The sequence below is a fragment of the Chanos chanos genome, chromosome 9, assembly GCF_902362185.1.
Source record: "Chanos chanos chromosome 9, fChaCha1.1, whole genome shotgun sequence".
Classification (NCBI taxonomy): domain Eukaryota; kingdom Metazoa; phylum Chordata; class Actinopteri; order Gonorynchiformes; family Chanidae; genus Chanos; species Chanos chanos.
The window spans coordinates 5,595,850-5,613,707 of NC_044503.1; the positions used below are offsets into that span (position 1 = coordinate 5,595,850).

At 38.0% G+C, this 17,858-nt stretch overlaps 1 protein-coding gene across 1 annotated transcript in view; it reads right to left on the reverse strand.

The window, feature by feature from the left end:
* Positions 1-5,662: 5,662 nt before the first annotated feature.
* Positions 5,663-17,858, reverse strand: part of ptprc (protein tyrosine phosphatase receptor type C) — a 13,605-nt gene continuing 1,409 nt past the window's right edge. Inside the window, exons 2-18 of the mRNA XM_030784326.1 lie at positions 12,880-12,988; positions 12,548-12,665; positions 12,252-12,342; positions 12,049-12,116; positions 11,897-11,933; positions 11,687-11,784; positions 11,130-11,255; positions 10,737-10,894; positions 9,856-9,991; positions 9,274-9,426; positions 8,803-8,893; positions 8,259-8,392; positions 7,897-8,031; positions 7,509-7,631; positions 6,856-7,022; positions 6,421-6,556; positions 5,663-6,174 (exon numbers count right to left, since the gene is read on the reverse strand). Coding sequence (XP_030640186.1) covers positions 5,812-6,174; positions 6,421-6,556; positions 6,856-7,022; positions 7,509-7,631; positions 7,897-8,031; positions 8,259-8,392; positions 8,803-8,893; positions 9,274-9,426; positions 9,856-9,991; positions 10,737-10,894; positions 11,130-11,255; positions 11,687-11,784; positions 11,897-11,933; positions 12,049-12,116; positions 12,252-12,342; positions 12,548-12,665; positions 12,880-12,988 — 2,243 coding nt within the window. The 3' untranslated portion in view covers positions 5,663-5,811. The remainder of the gene's footprint in view (positions 6,175-6,420; positions 6,557-6,855; positions 7,023-7,508; positions 7,632-7,896; positions 8,032-8,258; positions 8,393-8,802; positions 8,894-9,273; positions 9,427-9,855; positions 9,992-10,736; positions 10,895-11,129; positions 11,256-11,686; positions 11,785-11,896; positions 11,934-12,048; positions 12,117-12,251; positions 12,343-12,547; positions 12,666-12,879; positions 12,989-17,858) is intronic.

Sequence of the window (17,858 nt, forward strand, 5' to 3'; positions counted from 1 at the left end):
GCCCTAAGGATTTCAAGTTTTCTATCATTGGTAAGGCACAGATAATAATAAAATATATATACATGAACTTGAAATCAACTCTGTCTCTCTGTGTTTTGTCTTCTGTGTGGGAGTTTTTCTCTTTTTTTTTTTTAATCAAGTCCAACTGATTTGACGCTTTTTTTTTTTCCTTCCCCTGTCGGGAACAGCTACCAAGGAGACATATGGAGAAATTTCCCCCTTAGTCTTGTAGCCTTTCAGCGAACATTGCTGGATTTGAAATAGTGGTTAATGCGAGGCCAGAGCACAGTTCATCCTTTATCTAAAGGTTTCAAATCCACAAGAAATACTACGGTAAAACCTTTAAGAAACCCTGTGATAAGTCAACAAAGCATACACAGCTCCTGTCTTACTCGATAGGTAGATTTGATGTGCTTGGTACCAAAGATGTATATGTCTATTCCCTCCCTTTCCTTTAGATGTTTGGTTTGACTTTTTTTTTTTTTTTTTTTTTAAGCAAAATCCCCCCCGTAAACAAATCCCAGTTTTATTAGAATGTCCCTGTCCCACTCATGAGAATGTGCGAGGGTCATATTTCTCTCGATAAGACAGGATCAGAAGATGAAAGGTAGGGATCATACAGCATTGGGGTGGGCGCTTCTTAATTAGAAAACCGACGCCCGCTTCTGTAGGTCCAATTTCTAGGCCAATCCAAGATTATGTCATATCCCTCTTAGTTTGTGAAACTAATCCAAACACAAGATGTCAACTGGCTGAAGTAGTTTATCAACATCACTGTGGGCCAGGACCCCTGTGGTACTTTTGTTTGACATTGCTGACAGACTGACTGTTCATTATCTGCCTGCCAAGCTGATTTTCGTATAAACGGCAGTCAATCCACGGGATTAATTAACATCAAATTACACGTAAATCAGATCTGCGCTCTGTAGGACAGCTTTGTACTCTTGGGCTCTCGGTGACTGATGTTTGAGCGCGGGCTTTCGCTGGTACGACAGACATTTCAGTCAGTTTATATTAAAATAAATAAATAAACAAAGCAAAAGTTCAGCTCTGACTCTGATTTATGAACGTCTCATCAATCGTAAGTTTCACTTGAAATACTGTTCTATTTTCTAAAGTTTGGTTATTTTTTACCACAGGATTGTGGGGATTCATGTTTCTGAGCAAATTCTTTTTGGAATTCATTTCGACATTAAACACATTCAGCAAATGCCTCGCTCGGCCGCCGGAACATTGTTTTGCAATAAACATTTTCATCCTTTTTTTTGCAGTTTCCCATTTTTTGAAATGTTGAATACAAACTACGTAGTTTCCCTGATAAAGTAATCAGCACTACAGTTTTCACAGACACAGACATAGATACACACACGAACACACACACACACACACACGCCTGAGTAATCGTCTTGAACTGAGTGAAGAGCAAGACCAGACATGAAGAATCGACCGTGGATAAGAGGCGACTTGCTGTAGACTGAACAGTGGTATTGCCCATGTTTGAGACCTTTTCCAGCTGAAGCTGACGAAAAATGGAAATCAATAGTCATTCTGTTTCTCTAGATGCAAACCCGACCTTTTTGCTTTAGTCAGAACAGATAAGAGAGGCCACGCGTATTGAGACCTCTTTCCTGGTTGCTTCAGTCGATTTTTGACAGTCCAAAATAAACTTTGAAACATTCAAAACCAGAGTGTGTTATTTCACAGGGGCACACAAACCTGTTTCAACAACTCCAAGTTCACGTTTTCATACAGTGTTATGACAGAAACAAACCTAGTACGTTTTTGTTGGGATCAAAGACCACTCACATCCACATTCAGGAAATGTTTTGTTCTTACTGACATAAATGTCCTATTTGTTATGAATGTGTGAGGTCATAGGTCAAAGAATCATTTATGATTCATAGTACTGTGAGATAGTTCCTTAAGTCTAATGTGAACTGACATATTCTGTAATGAAACAAAAACCAAACAAACAAAAAAGCTAATCTTAAAGCTTCGAATGAAAATTAAGATCTGTCAGGTAATAAAGAATGTGAAATAATCACAGTTGAGTGACCTTGTTTACATAAATAATATTTCATGGGAATTATTTCAGAACAAGATAGCCCAGGTTTAGGACAGTGACTGTCTTTGGCTTTGGAATAAATGGCTAATACACTGTAAGTGTGGAAACTCAATAGGACCATGTCAGAACTGGAGTTAAATGCCACTTGCTGGATAGCGTGTGTTTCCTGCTGTAGTCTGTAAATCTCTCTTATGGTTTACCTGAGACACGAGCAACTCTCTCTCTCTCTCTCTCTCTCTCTCCCAGCCCTTCTCCTCTGGGCTGTTCCGGACAGACTGTTCCAGTCCGGAGAGACAGATTCTCCTTCTATAGGCGGAGAAACCTTCACCAACACGCAAGCCATGACATTTACACACTCATCCATATGAACATTTTGTCCTGTCCGTCTCAAATGTGGTTTGGCATTCCCACAAGCACCATCTCAGATTAGTTCCAGCAACATGCCTGCCTGTCATTTCCACCACACTTAATGATTTTGACTTCGAGCGGATCTTGGCCAAGTTATATAATTTTTCAACGGAAACAGTTTAGTGTCTGAGCACAGCATCTAGTTAAATATGTACCTGGATATCTGCATGATATCCATGGCTTTGTCCACAAACATTACATGGTTCCTGACTTATTGTATGGTTCCTACTGTACTGTACTTACTCTAGTCAGCAAAAAGAGAAACTACAGTGAGATCTCATCCTTTTTTTATCACATTATTACCAGCATGAAGATTCTGGAATCCCTAAATTTATTGTTAATAATTCTAGTCAGTAAAGTCTACAATTCTGGAATCATTATGTAAGTGACAAGGTGTGTCAAAAAGTATGGGACCTTGTTGTGCATTTTGTCTTTGCTGACTCATTGCCTAACTTCCTCATTTTCAGTTATGAAGAAGAAACCATTTTAAATGAGGAGGAATATTATCATTGGTGCAGAAAATAAGTCATCACCTAAAGATATTAGTACGCCACACAACATAGTCCCCTGGTGTGAGTTCATTTGTATTGAGCAGAGTGCAGACAGCATAGAAGGAGAAAAATAACCTGGACTTTAAACTTTTGCATGGTTCAAATGATTAAGCTAATCTTCCTTTCTTTCTTTCTGCTTTTTCTTTTTTTGCGTTTATTTAATAAGCATGCCAACAGAGGGGGTGCTTAATGGTATTGGCATCTCCTCCAAAACTCAGAGGGGTTTGTGTTTGTGATTAAAATAGGATACATTTATCATTTTATGAACTTAGTGATCTTCGTTAAAATAGATGCAGTTATTTGTCATAATCCTTAATTGGAAAAAGCAAACAGAGAATGGACAATATTTAGAGGCAGAAATGTATATGTTCTACATTTAATTTTCTAATACACACACACAAACATGCACACTGGAAACAGCTATAATCCATTTAACGGAAGTAAATTGTCTGCATGGATGACATTGTTTTGAGCTTAAAAATGAATTCATGTCAGCAAACATTATTTGAACCTATCAGGACATAGTTCTTTAAAGAGAGTGACAAAATTCAGTCCACTTTGTGAGTTATCCCCATTATGTCAAATAACACAAGGATAACTATGCCCCTACTCATTGTTACTGTACGATGAAGCAATTATTCAACTGTATTTTTATGAATAAATTGTACTCGTTAATAAAAGAGTTTTTCAAGGTATACCAGCTGAGACGAATGCCCTGCATCCGCACCTTGACGTCAAATTGTGCTCTAACATGTGTATTATTAAAAAACGTATATATACAATGATATATAATATAACTATATATCTATCTATCTATCTATCTATATGTATATATACAATTTCATTATACATATATGTTTTTTTAATAACATATATATAAAGATAACGGTTAAACGAGTGGAACGTGAAACATTAGCAAGAGAGCATTTGTACAAGCCTGAATTCACAGCTGCTAAATTTAGCCTTGAGCAAGATGAGCCTAACCCCTCCCAAAGAAGCAGCCCTAATTACAGTGCGCAAAACCCCTACATACGTAAATACAGGCTATATGTAGGGGGTTTTTTTGGGGGGGGGGGGGGGGGGGCGGGGGGTAGAAATAAATGCGTACATGTTTTCTATGGATCCATATATAGGCCTAGCTACCAAAGAGGTTCTACGACTGCTTCTGTGTAGAAAGGGCAGGCTTTATGCACACACATAATTAATAACAGTGCAGCTGTGAGGATCAGATTTAGCAGCTGAATGCAAATTTTCCTCACAGTCAAAACAGTATTTCACAATAGGACAATGAAACCTAATCAGGATAACCAAGCTACGGTTGTATTGTACATTCTAACGTTTAAATCTTCATAGCGCCATATTAATATGAATGCACTGGAGGAGCAGACTGACAGCCGGCGGCGAAAGACTGCATGTTAAGTTATAAGATTCGTGAACGTTACTTGTGTTCAGGCGACATCCTGTGTTTGATATTGGCATTGCAGTTTGTCTCACAGTGACTAACGTCACGTGCAAATAGGCATGTTTTCCGGACAATGATAAAGATTAATCCGGAATTAAAGTACCTTCCGAAGGCATAGCCCACCTATAAAGCGTTATTAATAATTGGAATAGCGGTTATTTTTTCCGTGATCGCAGGCCTTTATGCGATGTCAATGTTTTCCATCCTCCTATTCTGACATATGGTTCGTCGCTGTACCATAAAAAAAAAAAAAACTTTTTGAAGAGTTCCTCTTCCTCCCGTTGACAGAATGGTCATGAAAAAAAATGTACGTGTAAATGCAAATGTTATGTAAATGTGACATAAATGATTGTACTGTGTAAAGATTTTGTGACAATTAAGAAGAACTGTTATATCATGACAGCTGCACAGCATGTTAACACAGCAGGATACTAAGTACAAATTTTGGGACACAGCTCTGCACCTGTGGCAGAGAGAGAGTGTGTGTGTGTGTGTGTGTGTGTGTGTGTGTGTGTTTGGAGGTTTTACTGGGGCATAACCAGGTGAGTCTATTGTGCATAATGGGTTGCTGGGTTTAAGTAGGCTCTTAGTCTGAACCACACCTGCAGAGGTGAATGAGAAAGAAAACAGGCCTCAGCATGATTGGCACCTGTCTAATGGCCTGATTTTGACTGCCTGTGAATGTCAAACTTTCCTGCAATCTTTGATTCTTACCTGCATTTTAAAAGATCCTTTAAACAATTGAAGCTTAGTAGGCGCCTCTTTCCAAAGATTGTTAAAATGCCATGAGCAGATGTGAACGTCTGTTAGGATTGTAATTATTCAAAGCAAGAACACTCAGGAAACCTTTTTTTAATTATTATTTTATTGCATTTTATTGAAATATCATAGCTTCTTGTGTCAATATTTGCATTTTACATCGAAATCCATCTAAAATTACAAGCTCATCAAACGTCACCAAATGTTAAAAAAAAAAAAAAAGGAAATAGTTTGAGAGTAACCATGTAGTGCAAAGTTGACTTTGCCCCTAAAAACTTTTTCATTAAGTATTACAAAGCATTAAATTCATCATACACATTTTAGCGCTACCTTCCATAATTTACTTTGAAAAACAACATTGTTCTTGTTATCACCAAAGAATGAAATTAAATTTCATATATATTCGCAGAACTCATTTACAATACATTCATAAACTTGAAAAAGAAAAAAAATTAAAAGCAGAACTATAATCCTCAATTTAGAAAGCTAAACTAAATCTTTACATATTTCTGACGCAGACAACAACTCCGACACACTTTAAACTCATCATCAAACATAATACGAAATTAGATTTCCACTGTAACAGTTGGACCATTAGTGGTGTTCTCAGATGAGCCTGGGGTTTTGTTCTCGCTGCTGCCCTCTGCTGACTCGGAGGTTTTAGCTGCATCCGAATCAGCGTCTGCTTTCTTCTCCTCAGCTGCTGGTGTGCTGTTCTCCGAATCCTCTTTTTCGCCCGTCTCTGATGTTGCGGCTGGCTCCTCCTGCTGGACGGCATTGGTATTGCTAGCAGTCGACTCTGTGGCTTCTTTTGACACTTCACTGACAATCTGTACGGTGTCCTGGGCTGAGGCAGTAGGCAATTTGGCGTCTCCATTCTGCACCGGGAAAACAGCTTCTATCGCCTGGTATAGGAACTCATACTCCTCCTGTCGACGCAAAGGAAACAGACAAGCCTGTGTTAGAAGCCATTGTAAAATCATATTCAATATTCAAATTAGTCCCCATTGAATATTAGTAAGAGCTTAAGAGCTGAGACAGGATGCATGGTTACCAATAGCGCCTATGCGTAATATTACCCTTTGTGGTAAGAGAAATCAGTGGTTTAAGTAAGGGGTTTAAATATGTGTTATGGTGTTTCAAAAAATGTCGCTTGCTTCACATGTCTGACTTACATAAGTGGTTAGCATTCCTTGTCTTTCCCGGCGCAAGGATTTCGCCGCCTGGAACACATCGATCAGTTTCTCTGTCTCTGCACTGTCCATAATGTTCCACAGCGCACAGAACACTCCGGAACGGGAAGACCCATCGCTGAAAGCAAAAGGAAATAGCTTGGTATCAGTACTGAAAAGATGTTTTCTGTTTATCTGACGTACGGTTCAGTAAGGAAAGTCTAAGTGACACCAGTACAAGTACAACATCAACAACAAAACATATTCTATGAAAAGACTTGATGTTCAGAGTTTGCCTTGATTAGGCTCTACACAGTAAATGTAGCGATATTACATTATCTGAGAGAACATACATACAGACTCTCTGAGACCGGATTGGACCACTCTTAGTAAACTGAACACCGGCAGATGAAATGGTGGAATGTGATTTGGACTCACTTGCAGTGAACCACGATGGGATTGCTCCTCCCACTTTTGCTGTTTCCATAGCCACCTTTTTGTTTGATATTCTTTATCATGTCAGTCAAGTCCTGGGTTTTTTCTGGAAGGTCCCGTCCAGACCACTTCAGAAACTGATACTGTTCCACCTCCACAACTTCTTTCCTCTGAACAACAATAACAAAAAAAAAAAAAAAAACCCAGAGTCACACCCCTTCACTAACACTGTTATGTACAATGCAACACTATATTATCACTTCACTTTGTTCTCAGAAAAGAAAAGAAAAAAAAAAACACGTAAAAGGGGCTGTTTTTGAAAAGAGGAAGGACTTCTTGAAAGACAAAAAAAAAAAAAAAATCAAAAATCATTGTGAGCTATAAAGAAGACGTCAGGTTAAAAAAAAAAGTTATATGTCTTGGTTGTTTTAATTTTACTGGCAAGCCTTCAGTGAAATGTGGTCCACTATCCATTTTCAGTTATGATTATAACCTTTATAATGTTTTCATTACAAATTTGACACTGTGGAGTTTAGCATCTATGTCGTAACAAAGAGATATATATGGTGTGTATCGAGTTGAGGGGGGAGGGGGGGGGGGGGGGGAGGTGCTATCAAGAGGAAGTGCGGGAGAAAAAAGGGGAAATGACTGGTTACCTTGGCATGACGTAGCTCGAGGTGGCGTCTGACATGTGTTGGGGCGGTTTCACACTCTTTCGTCGTAACCTCCATTTCCCCAAATGTTTTCTTCTCGTCATCCCAGTACTGAGAGCAGAACTCCTTCAAAAAAAAAAAAAAAAAATTGTGTCTTAGCTTGAGATAAGTGCTGTATATACAATTTGAGGTTCCTGTTCAGTGAAATAGTCGACGTGATAAATAGTGTTTCAGTTACTATCCCCGTCCATTCACAGACTGAAGAAGTTATTAGCCGTAACTTAACACGAACTACGTAACACAGAATTATAAACATTGACCAGGCATTCTCTTGCCATAGAAGAATAATTTCGCTGTGTTTCATGAATCTGATTGTGGCCTGTGGACTCACTTTGCCGTCCTCAGTGCATTCCGATAGCATGACGATAGTTTTAACTCTTTTCTGATAGACCATTTGCAGAAAGTCTTCAACAGTGTCTGCAAGAGGGCCCTGAGCTGCAATGAGACCCCTTGGACACCAATAACCCTATAACACAAAGAACAAAAATATACATATATTCATTAACCTCATGTGTCCAACTTCTCAACCGCCCAATCTTTATCAGTGAAACACAAGTTCATGTAAGTAATGGTCATGTCACGTTGTAATGGACTGTGTCTGAGTTTTAGATGTCGGGCTGCTTTAAGGTCAATGGAAAATGTGAATTTTCGTATTGGTAGATGAAAACCGGAGTGCGTTATGGGAGAACGTACATCGATAAAAGAGGCGTTGATGTATTTGGTGGAGTCCTCGTCATCTTCATCAGAGGAATAGTCATCCTCGTCTTCCTGTTCACTGTCTTGGGTTGGGTCCTCCTCTATTTTGACCAGTACTCTGTTGTAATCATCTGTGAAAGACAGAGAATCAGAGAAATTAATAATAATAATAATAATAATAATAATAATAATAATAATAATAATAATAAGTTTATTTAGAGCCCAATATCACTATTTATAGCCTCAAAGGGCTTTACATGTCTATAACAAAGTCAAATCAAAATTATATTATGCATAAGTTCAAGAAAATAGATAAGTCTTTAGTCTCGTTGTAAACCATTCCAGAGGAAGGGAGAGCGGTAGGAAACATTACATACTGTTCTGTGCATAACTTCCAAGTTTCTGTGCATAACTACCAACTGACAACCTTTTCCTCTCTGTATTAGCATATTTGATGCCTTCACGCTGGTGTTTCAGAAGGTTTACTTCATTTCTGTGTCTTTTTAGTCAAAACTGATGAGCAAAGGGATGAGCCACTCACATGGAATGATTGTGGAGGAACGGTTTTTCTTTTTATTCTCCTCGTTGCTGCCTGTGTTGAATGTTCTCCAGTTCTTGTACTTTGGAAGTCTCTGGAAAACAAACAAGAACAAAAAAAAAAAAAACCCCAGGTTTTCACTTGACATTAAGTCAGAGACATATTATCGCGTATAACTTACAATCAGTCTCACATGTAAGGACTAAAAAACGATGGTTAATACAGGAGACTTAATGCTTAACTCTGGCCTTTGTCACCATGCAAGACAAAAGCTTACGGGTCACTTGTTCAATGTTAAAACAATAAAATAAGTTTTGGTTCAAACTATTGCACTTGTGTTCACTGTTACTCTCACACAGACATATTACAGGGTAATTAACAAATACACAGACAGCCACTGGACGCGAAGAGTTTGAGCTGGATGTTTGATGGTTTGATTGAAAGATAGAGGAAGCTACGCTCAGAGATTCTGACCTGAAATTCAGCCTCCAGAAGACAGCTAGGTTCGCTTTCAGAATCCTTCTGTCTGAGTCTGTTGAGGGTGGAGTGTAACTCTGACAGGCAAACCTCTGTCTCTCCAAACTGGTTATACTCAATCAGAGCCTGGTGGATCAGGATGTACTGAGCCTGTGGTCACACACACACACACGCACACACACGCACACACACACACACACACACACACGCACACACACACATACACACGCACATACACACGCGCACACACACACGCACACACACACACGCACACACACACGCATACACACACATACACACGCACACGCACATACACACGTGCACACACACACACACACACGCACACACACACATACACACGCACACGCACATACACACACGCACACACACACGCACACACACACATACACACACACACACACGCACACATACACACAAACACGCACACACACACACATACACACGCACACGCACACACACACATACACGCGCACGCACACATACACACACACACATACACATGAGAATCTGACAGAGCAATAGCAGGTCAAATATAAATTCCTGTTCACTGCGTCTCACCTCAACTTGGACCATGAGGCATCGTTGCCGACGGAGCTTGACCACGTATCCGTAGATATCCACTCTGTTCTCTGACTCTAGACTCTCCATCATAGCGTCAATACCAATGTACGTGCCCGTACGGCCCACCCCAGCACTGCAGAGGATTCCCATAGAAATCTCATTACATAAGGAACATGTTTAAAGACCAGCGACTGTACACAAAATCCAGTCTCCCACTGTAAAAACTGGCATAATAGACAGAGCGGGGTCAAGAGTATTGAATGACTGGGTCTTGTGATAGTACTCCTCTATAGCAACTTCACCTTCTGTCCTTTCCATTTCAGTTTACTAAAATTCTATCAGGACTAAAGCACACTGAAGCAATAGCAATGAATAAATAAATAAATAAATAAATAAATAAATGAATGAATGAATAAATGAATGTATAAGTAAATGAAATTACATGAATGCCTCACAGAGTCCTCATCAAAAGTAGAATCTGTCCTGTTCACTGACAGGTGAGAAAGTGACAAGGAAGCACTGAAGAGTATTGGAACAGGGCCCAGTAATTCAAACACATCAGACACTTTTCTAACTGAATGAACAAAGGTAATACTGCTGAATGAACAAGTGCAGTTCATAACAGCTTCTGTGAATTGTGAATCTGATTTGTAAATACTGGCATGGCTCCATTTACAATGGTGTGATTGTAATCCAATAGGCCACTGTGTTGTTTTCAGTGTCTCTGAGCACTTAACTGTGGTTTGTGAGTACTTTTTCTGAGACATCATTTCTAAAGCACTGGTCAAACACTATCTGGCAAAGGTAATGTCCATTCACGTGTATCTTTTTGTTTGTTAGCTAGTTTGTTTGTTTGTTTGTTTCTTTTTTTGCCCCACCTGCAGTGTACCACGATTGGTCCGCTGAAGAAGTTATTGAATGAATTGACCCGGCGACGCAGTTTGAGGAGAAGGTGGGGTTCCCCGGGTACCCCGTGATCGGGCCAGCTGGTGAACTGGATATGAGTGACCTCTCTCTCCGCTGATTTTTCCTTCCGCTGGAAACACATAGAAGTCACACAGAGGTCAGTGCTGAGCCTGTCTGAGCCCTCTACATTACCAACGTAAGGTAAACATAACTCTACTAAATCATCTCTAATAATTTAACTAAAACAAGACCGAAATATTGATGTATGACTTGAAACACAGTCGATAAATTGACTAGAAAAGGAAATTAGGTTTATGAATATTAAGAGCAGATTAAGAGCAGGTGATGCATCGATGATGACTCACGTTGGTTATGGTCAGGTGACGGATGATGTAATCTGGGCAGCTATCTTCTTTTTTAATCTTCACGACAAAATCATCAAATATCTCAGTCTCTCTGTCCATGGACGGCCAGTACTGGGCACATTTGTTCTGCCGGACAAAAAAAAAGAAAAAAGCTTTATGTTTCTAATCTTTGAAGTGTGTAGTATAATATTTTTGGATTTACATTTGAACAAAGAGCACAGAGTAGACTCTGTATACTAGCATTCTGCGAGTGAGAGTTATACACAAAACATGTAACATAAGACAGACAAAGAGGTAGAGAGAAAACTTTCTCTGACATATAGTTCTGGTTGTATGCACAGAATATTTCAATTCTAAAAATATCTTATGTATATATTAAAAGATGGGTTAACTTTTACATGAGTATTTGAGGATGTATGACTTGTGGCATTAATGTTGTATTAATGTTAAACAACAAAAAGAAACATTTCTTTTGGCAGCTCTACAATGAAATATTATGTTTTTTTCTTGTTCTTGTTTTAAGTTTCATCACTCGGGTGAGATACTCATATACTTACCCTGTTTCCCTCCTCGCAACGCGTAACCATGACGATGATAGAGGCCTGTTGCTCCCACACCATTCTCCAGAAATCTCCGACGGTTTCATCTTTGGGTCCTGAATAACAGGGAAAAAACTATAAAAACGAGTGCTACACCTCAGAATACGTGATCAACTGTCATTTTATGAACGCCTTCGCAATAACGAACGGTGACCGAAACGTTCTTACCTTGGGCAGCGATGTATTTCTTGGGCTCCTTGTACCCCTGTGAAAAGAAGATGAATCATGTACTTTCATAACTGACCACCTTAAGAAAACATATGAAAATACAGACCACATCCATACACTACGGAGAAAGGTTTAAAAGCCACTCAACGTACATCAATGAAACTTGCGTTGATATAGTCGTGTCCACCTCCGGGAGACAGTTGAACACGGTTATAATCGTCTGTGAATGAGGTACACAACAGTTAGCCTAACTCTATCATAAACAGAACGTAGCTTATTCAAAATTTCGTTATCGAAATCCAGTATCAAAACTGATATATAGCAGATTGCTGATAATGTCAAGCGTTTTACTTACAGGGCAGAATATCCACGTAGCGATTTTTGGGCTGATTCTCTTGTTTTTTCGCCTCTTTGATGGTATAGTTGCTGAAAATTCTTGGTATGCTCTGAAAAGAGAGAAAGAAGTAGGCTAAATGACAAATGATGACCAACATCTGCCGTCAAAACTGTCAAAAAAGTAATTCTGTCACATCACCTACCTGAAAACAGTGCACCCTATTTAAAAAAAAGTGACAGCTCCATACCTAGAGGTCATTTTATTGTGGGTGGCAACATTCAGAAAGGACCAAATGAAATTACTGTAGAAGTCACCTGAAATTCGGCCAGGAAAAGTCGACCTTCATCAGCGATTTTCTTCTTGTAGGTATCCAGCAGATTGTCGGCTGTGATGGGTTCCACTGTGAGTAGCGGGTCTGGGAGGAGATAAGAGCTCTGTTAGTCAGATGCACAAAACCAAAAGCAGGTCAGTGAATGTGATTTGAGGAAAATGTTCATTTACTTGGTGATAGAAGGTTGACAAGCTCGTTGTCCCGTTCGCTGTGGATGGTATAAACAGAGGAGATTTAGAGCTGGATTTTTTGCAGAGCTTACTGAAAGTCAGTAGAATATAATGGTAGTAATAGCACAGTATGAGGGAAATGCACCATGCCCTTGACTTGCGCAGATTGTAGATTTTGAAGAGAACGAAGAAGAGGGCGACTGATGTGACGATGATTAGAAAACCCAGAATCCCCAACACGGCTTTATCATTGTCTGAAATACAGGTGCAGTTTTATGCAGCATGATTACTTTAATTAAGTAAGCCCCATCTTTTGTCGTCACGAGTTTAGAAACATGTCCATTATTTACTGCAGTAGTGATCAGTCAAATAAACGACCACCACCCAGAGCTGCTATCCAGACTTACACAAGAATTTACATCAGAACATTTACACAACAACAACCATTATAAAGTAGTGATGCAACAGATAGCAACTGTGAAATTAAAGAAAGGGAGAAAGAGCAGAGAATCTCACATTTAGTTCTACAACTCCTTTTTTCACTGAGTGCCCAGAGATTTTCTCCATTTGTAACATTTACCTAAAGACAGAATATAATTATCAAACGCATTTAAAATAATATACCACAGTTTCAACAAAGCACATATTATATTATCATTATTAAAATTTTTATCAGTATTATTGTCTATTACTTTTATAACTTCTCTGTTGTAACTAGTTTATCTGTATGCCCACATCCCAGTTAACAGTACATCTAAGTTTAGTTTACATGAGGCTTACAGTTTCATGATCCAGAAAAAAGGTACACCGAAAATATTTTGGAAAATGAAGACAGCAATAAATACCTCCACTTTATATTCAGTCAGATAACTCAGGTCAGAAAATAGGAAGAAGCAACCCGTTTCATTAGTTTTGTTCAATTTAGGTACATTGTTTTCATAGAGCTGTGCAATGTATTTGCCTGGTGGCCCCCGCCAATCATCCTCAGACAGCTTGTTACATGTGACTTTAATGACATTGTTGCCAGGCTGTGACAACGTAAGTGTGCCAGGTTTAACCCAAGGAACTGTTAAGAAAAACATACAAAATTTAAACAACTGACAGTCACACTCTTCAAAAGTCTACTCGTGTATGTCTAATTGTGCACAGTATAATTATTAATGTAATTATTTAATGCTCAGGACAATGTTTAATTAAAAGCAATGCACAATATGGTGTTAATGCAAATACAATGTGACACAATGTAATTGTACTGCTTGAAATTGTTCAAATGCTTTTCTCTGAATTTATTTTGCCTGTATTTGCTCATGTTGCACAGCACATGCTTGAAATATTGGGACCAGAATTGAAAATATTATACTCACCATCAGCCTTTGTCTCAGCCTTTTTCACGTCTTCGAAAATGGTAATTTTATCGTAGAGGATTTTTACAACACAGTGATAATGTGTATATTGTTTGAGCTGAGATATAACACATCTCACACCTTGTTTTTCCTTTTGACATTCTTGAGATGCTTGTTCATCTTGAGACAAAGATGATTGTACAGTGACATCAGTGTTTTGCTTGTCTTTCCAAGCTAAATTAGTTCTCATGGACAGAAAAAATGCTATGAAATCCCATAATGACACCATCACATACATGATGCATAAAGTAATTTAGAACTTCTTTAAGAGATAATTAGCCATTTGAGTCATAATTGTGAAAGTTTGTTCATATGTATCATAACAGGAGTAATTTGACAAAAACAGTTACATAACAGATATTATGGTGTTTCTTGTTTGGGGTTGTTTTAGCTAATGGAGTAGCATTTAATAGAAGTGTAGCTGTAAACACTTTCAGATTATGCTACTGGTTCATCTGTATCTATACATCACATAATCATTCATTTTTGCATCTTACCTGTACAGTAGCTAATAACTTTTACTTTATTTGAATTCAGAGAGCAGCTAGATGACATTCTCAGGACTATGGTTTTCTGTGTGCTATTTTCATGAATCCTTTGTTCTGTGGGAGAAATAGTTTGTTTAAAGATCTTTCTTTTTGCATTATTTTTCTTACACTGACATTTCAAGTCCACTTTAAAAAACAGAATTTCCTGTCTTTAGATTTTTGAATGATTCAGACATACTGTAATTGCAGAAAGGTTCATTTTTTTCAGCCTACACCTTATACCACTTACAACTTCCTATGTTTTGTCAAAAGGAAACAGAAACAAGGTATTATAGGTAACACTACCAGCTAAATTACAACTCACTAAGGTAATGACGAACAACTTAATTATAGCACTAAGGTATCTCTCACATCATGGTGTAGATGAGGGTAATGTTGGCGCCCAAAAGCAGGCGATTCTCAAAAAAAAAAAGAAAAAGCAAAGAGATAACATTTAGAGTGCATGGAGGTTTATTATTTACAGTGAGAAAAGAAATAAAAAAAGAAAAATTTTGAAATATTTGTTCAATATTTTTGCTCCTCTCACCTCCTGAAATGTTTCCAAGAAAGATTTACTGAACATGTATTTATGAATATTGAGGGGATTTAAAGATTTATGAAAGCAGCCATTATATCAGATTAAACAAAAATGCATCAAATTTAATATTAGTCTTAAAAAAGATGTTCATGACAGTGTCCCTATCAGTGATAGTAAAATAAAAATATTTGTGACAAACTTCGTTCAGGACAGTTCTTCAATGCTAAGAGAACCAGCTTTGCTGTACCATTGTTCACCATGTGTCTCATATCTGGTTATCAGAAATGTTTTCTGATTAAGTGTGCTCACTTCTGATTACACTGCTGTCAACAGTGGGTCATTTTCAAAAGCTGTCACTGTTCGGTGTTTAGCTTGCAATCCACTTACCACAATTAATTTTGAAAGGAATGGTATCACTTCCAATAGGTTTACCACGATAGAGATATTCTCCTGTGCAGGTGTAGTCCTGGAGTGGCAGCAGAGTATCTATCTCCTCAGATGTTTTAAATGTTATGACATTTTCTGACAGACAACAGTAAAACTGGTTACTAGTTTGAAACTTCATTATTATAGTGTATTATGTTTTTGAGATAACCATGTACATTTTATCGTCAGATTAATAGTTAAAGTAATACTTCACAGACATATTTGTGAACTCAGTGTAATCTTGTCCAAGTACAGTGTCTACTTACTTTTGGAGACGCATGTGATGTTCAGAGTGTCTACCTTTCCTTTGCAGTTTTGTGGTTTGTTTGTCCATGTAAAAATCTCAGAAAAACTCTCATTGTTGTAAGATTCGTAGCTGATTTGGGGTCGAACTACAATGAAATAAAAAAATGTTTATAAAATAATGAAGGTGTAAAAAGAATGTACATGAATATGCATGTTTTTCTATAGTGTATTGAATTTTTGGTTCACTTGTTCAGTTAAAATATTTCACAGTGAAAGCAAGCTCTAATCTGGTATCAGTAAACAAAACTTTCTTTTCTTACTCAAAATTTGTTTACATCACATTAGACTCATTAGGCATATTTTGATTGTTTTCATTCACAAATTTCCTTTTATTTAACAAATGAGAAATTTCCAAAAAAAACAATGGGGCTTTTGTTAAACGTGGATGTAGAATGGTTTTTTTTTCATGTCTAAATCACTCTAGATGAATATTTTTGCTTTGCTTTGTCGTTTTAAGCACATACCTGGAGGGATTTGGACCTTTAGCTCGCACTTTAACTCATGGTCAGTGCAGGATGTATTCTCAGTTATTTTCACACATTCTCTTAAATCCCAATCAGTTTTAAAACACACCTCACTCTCAATCCAGTTTATTTGATGGTGGATTTCTTGCTTATCTGAAAAGTGTATTGAGATGTATTTTCATGACAACTAACTTGTTGGTGAAAATATATATAGTTCATGAAATGATAGATCATTTGCTTAGAACACTTTGATGCCATGTAAGAACACAGTAATGTACAATGTGAATTTACAATAATGGTACATTACTGTGCATATACATATTATACATGTCATATGTATTATATAAAATATTATATAAATATTACATATTACATAATAACACTGCATTATTTTTACTACCACCTATCAAACAGTGCCTGAGGCAATTTGATATAAATGATTACGTAGATTGTGGGGTAATCTTCACACTGTTATAATGGAGTGCTGTCCAGACACCTTGAAAAAATGAAGTGACTTGCTCTTATCCGAAACTAGGGTCTATATTTCAAAATGCTGCAAACAGTTCTAGTATTAAGTACATACCCAAGTCCCTTGTCATGAAAGTCTTGTTCCCACTGCAGCCCGGGTTAACATTGATATTATATTCGCTGCAGGGTTTTAAGTTGTTAAGGGGTATCTCAGCTGAATATACTTTATATGAAGTGGTATCGTTTGGTCCCGGTGTGGAGATATTCGGGTATTCGACAGAGTACAGATCAGGTGGTGGATCCGTCACAGTTAAGGTTTTTGTATCGTTTCCAATTCCGTACATCACAGATACGCTTTCAGGCCTCAGATTTTCTGTCTCAATCAACACATAATAGCTCTTTCCCCATTCTTTAACTCGGTATTGACCTGCATCCAAAAGAAGCAAAATGCAATTGATCATTTCTGTAATACAGAGACCTTGCAGCATCAAACAACTCTTGTATTGAAATATGAATCAGAATGAAGCCAAAAGATAAATGTTAAACTCACAACTGGCAGCTGTTCCTTTGTTTGTATAGACAGAGGGAGAGAGAGACAGAGAGAAAGGGTGAACCAATTAGCTGTCATTTTATAACAAACTTAGTGAGAGACTAACCCGTAGAGCAATGAGGAGCACAGGGCAGAGGTACATGAAGTTTGTAAGTTTGTACTAGTTGCAGTATTACCTGTGGTGACAGGGATGACTGCAGGCGAGGTCTGGTCTAAGGTTGAGTCTGTGAGTGTAGTGGGAGAGGTGCTTGCGGGTGAGAGGGTGGTATTATTCTTGTCTGTGAATCAGTACAGAACACCATGAAGATATGTAAAGATACAACACGTCTGGCAGAGTTCCGAACTCATGTAAATGCAAATAGCTGTGTTTTTCTCTCACACCACTCACTCACTCACAAGACACCTGGCATTAGACACGGAGACACAGAAAACCTTACAATCT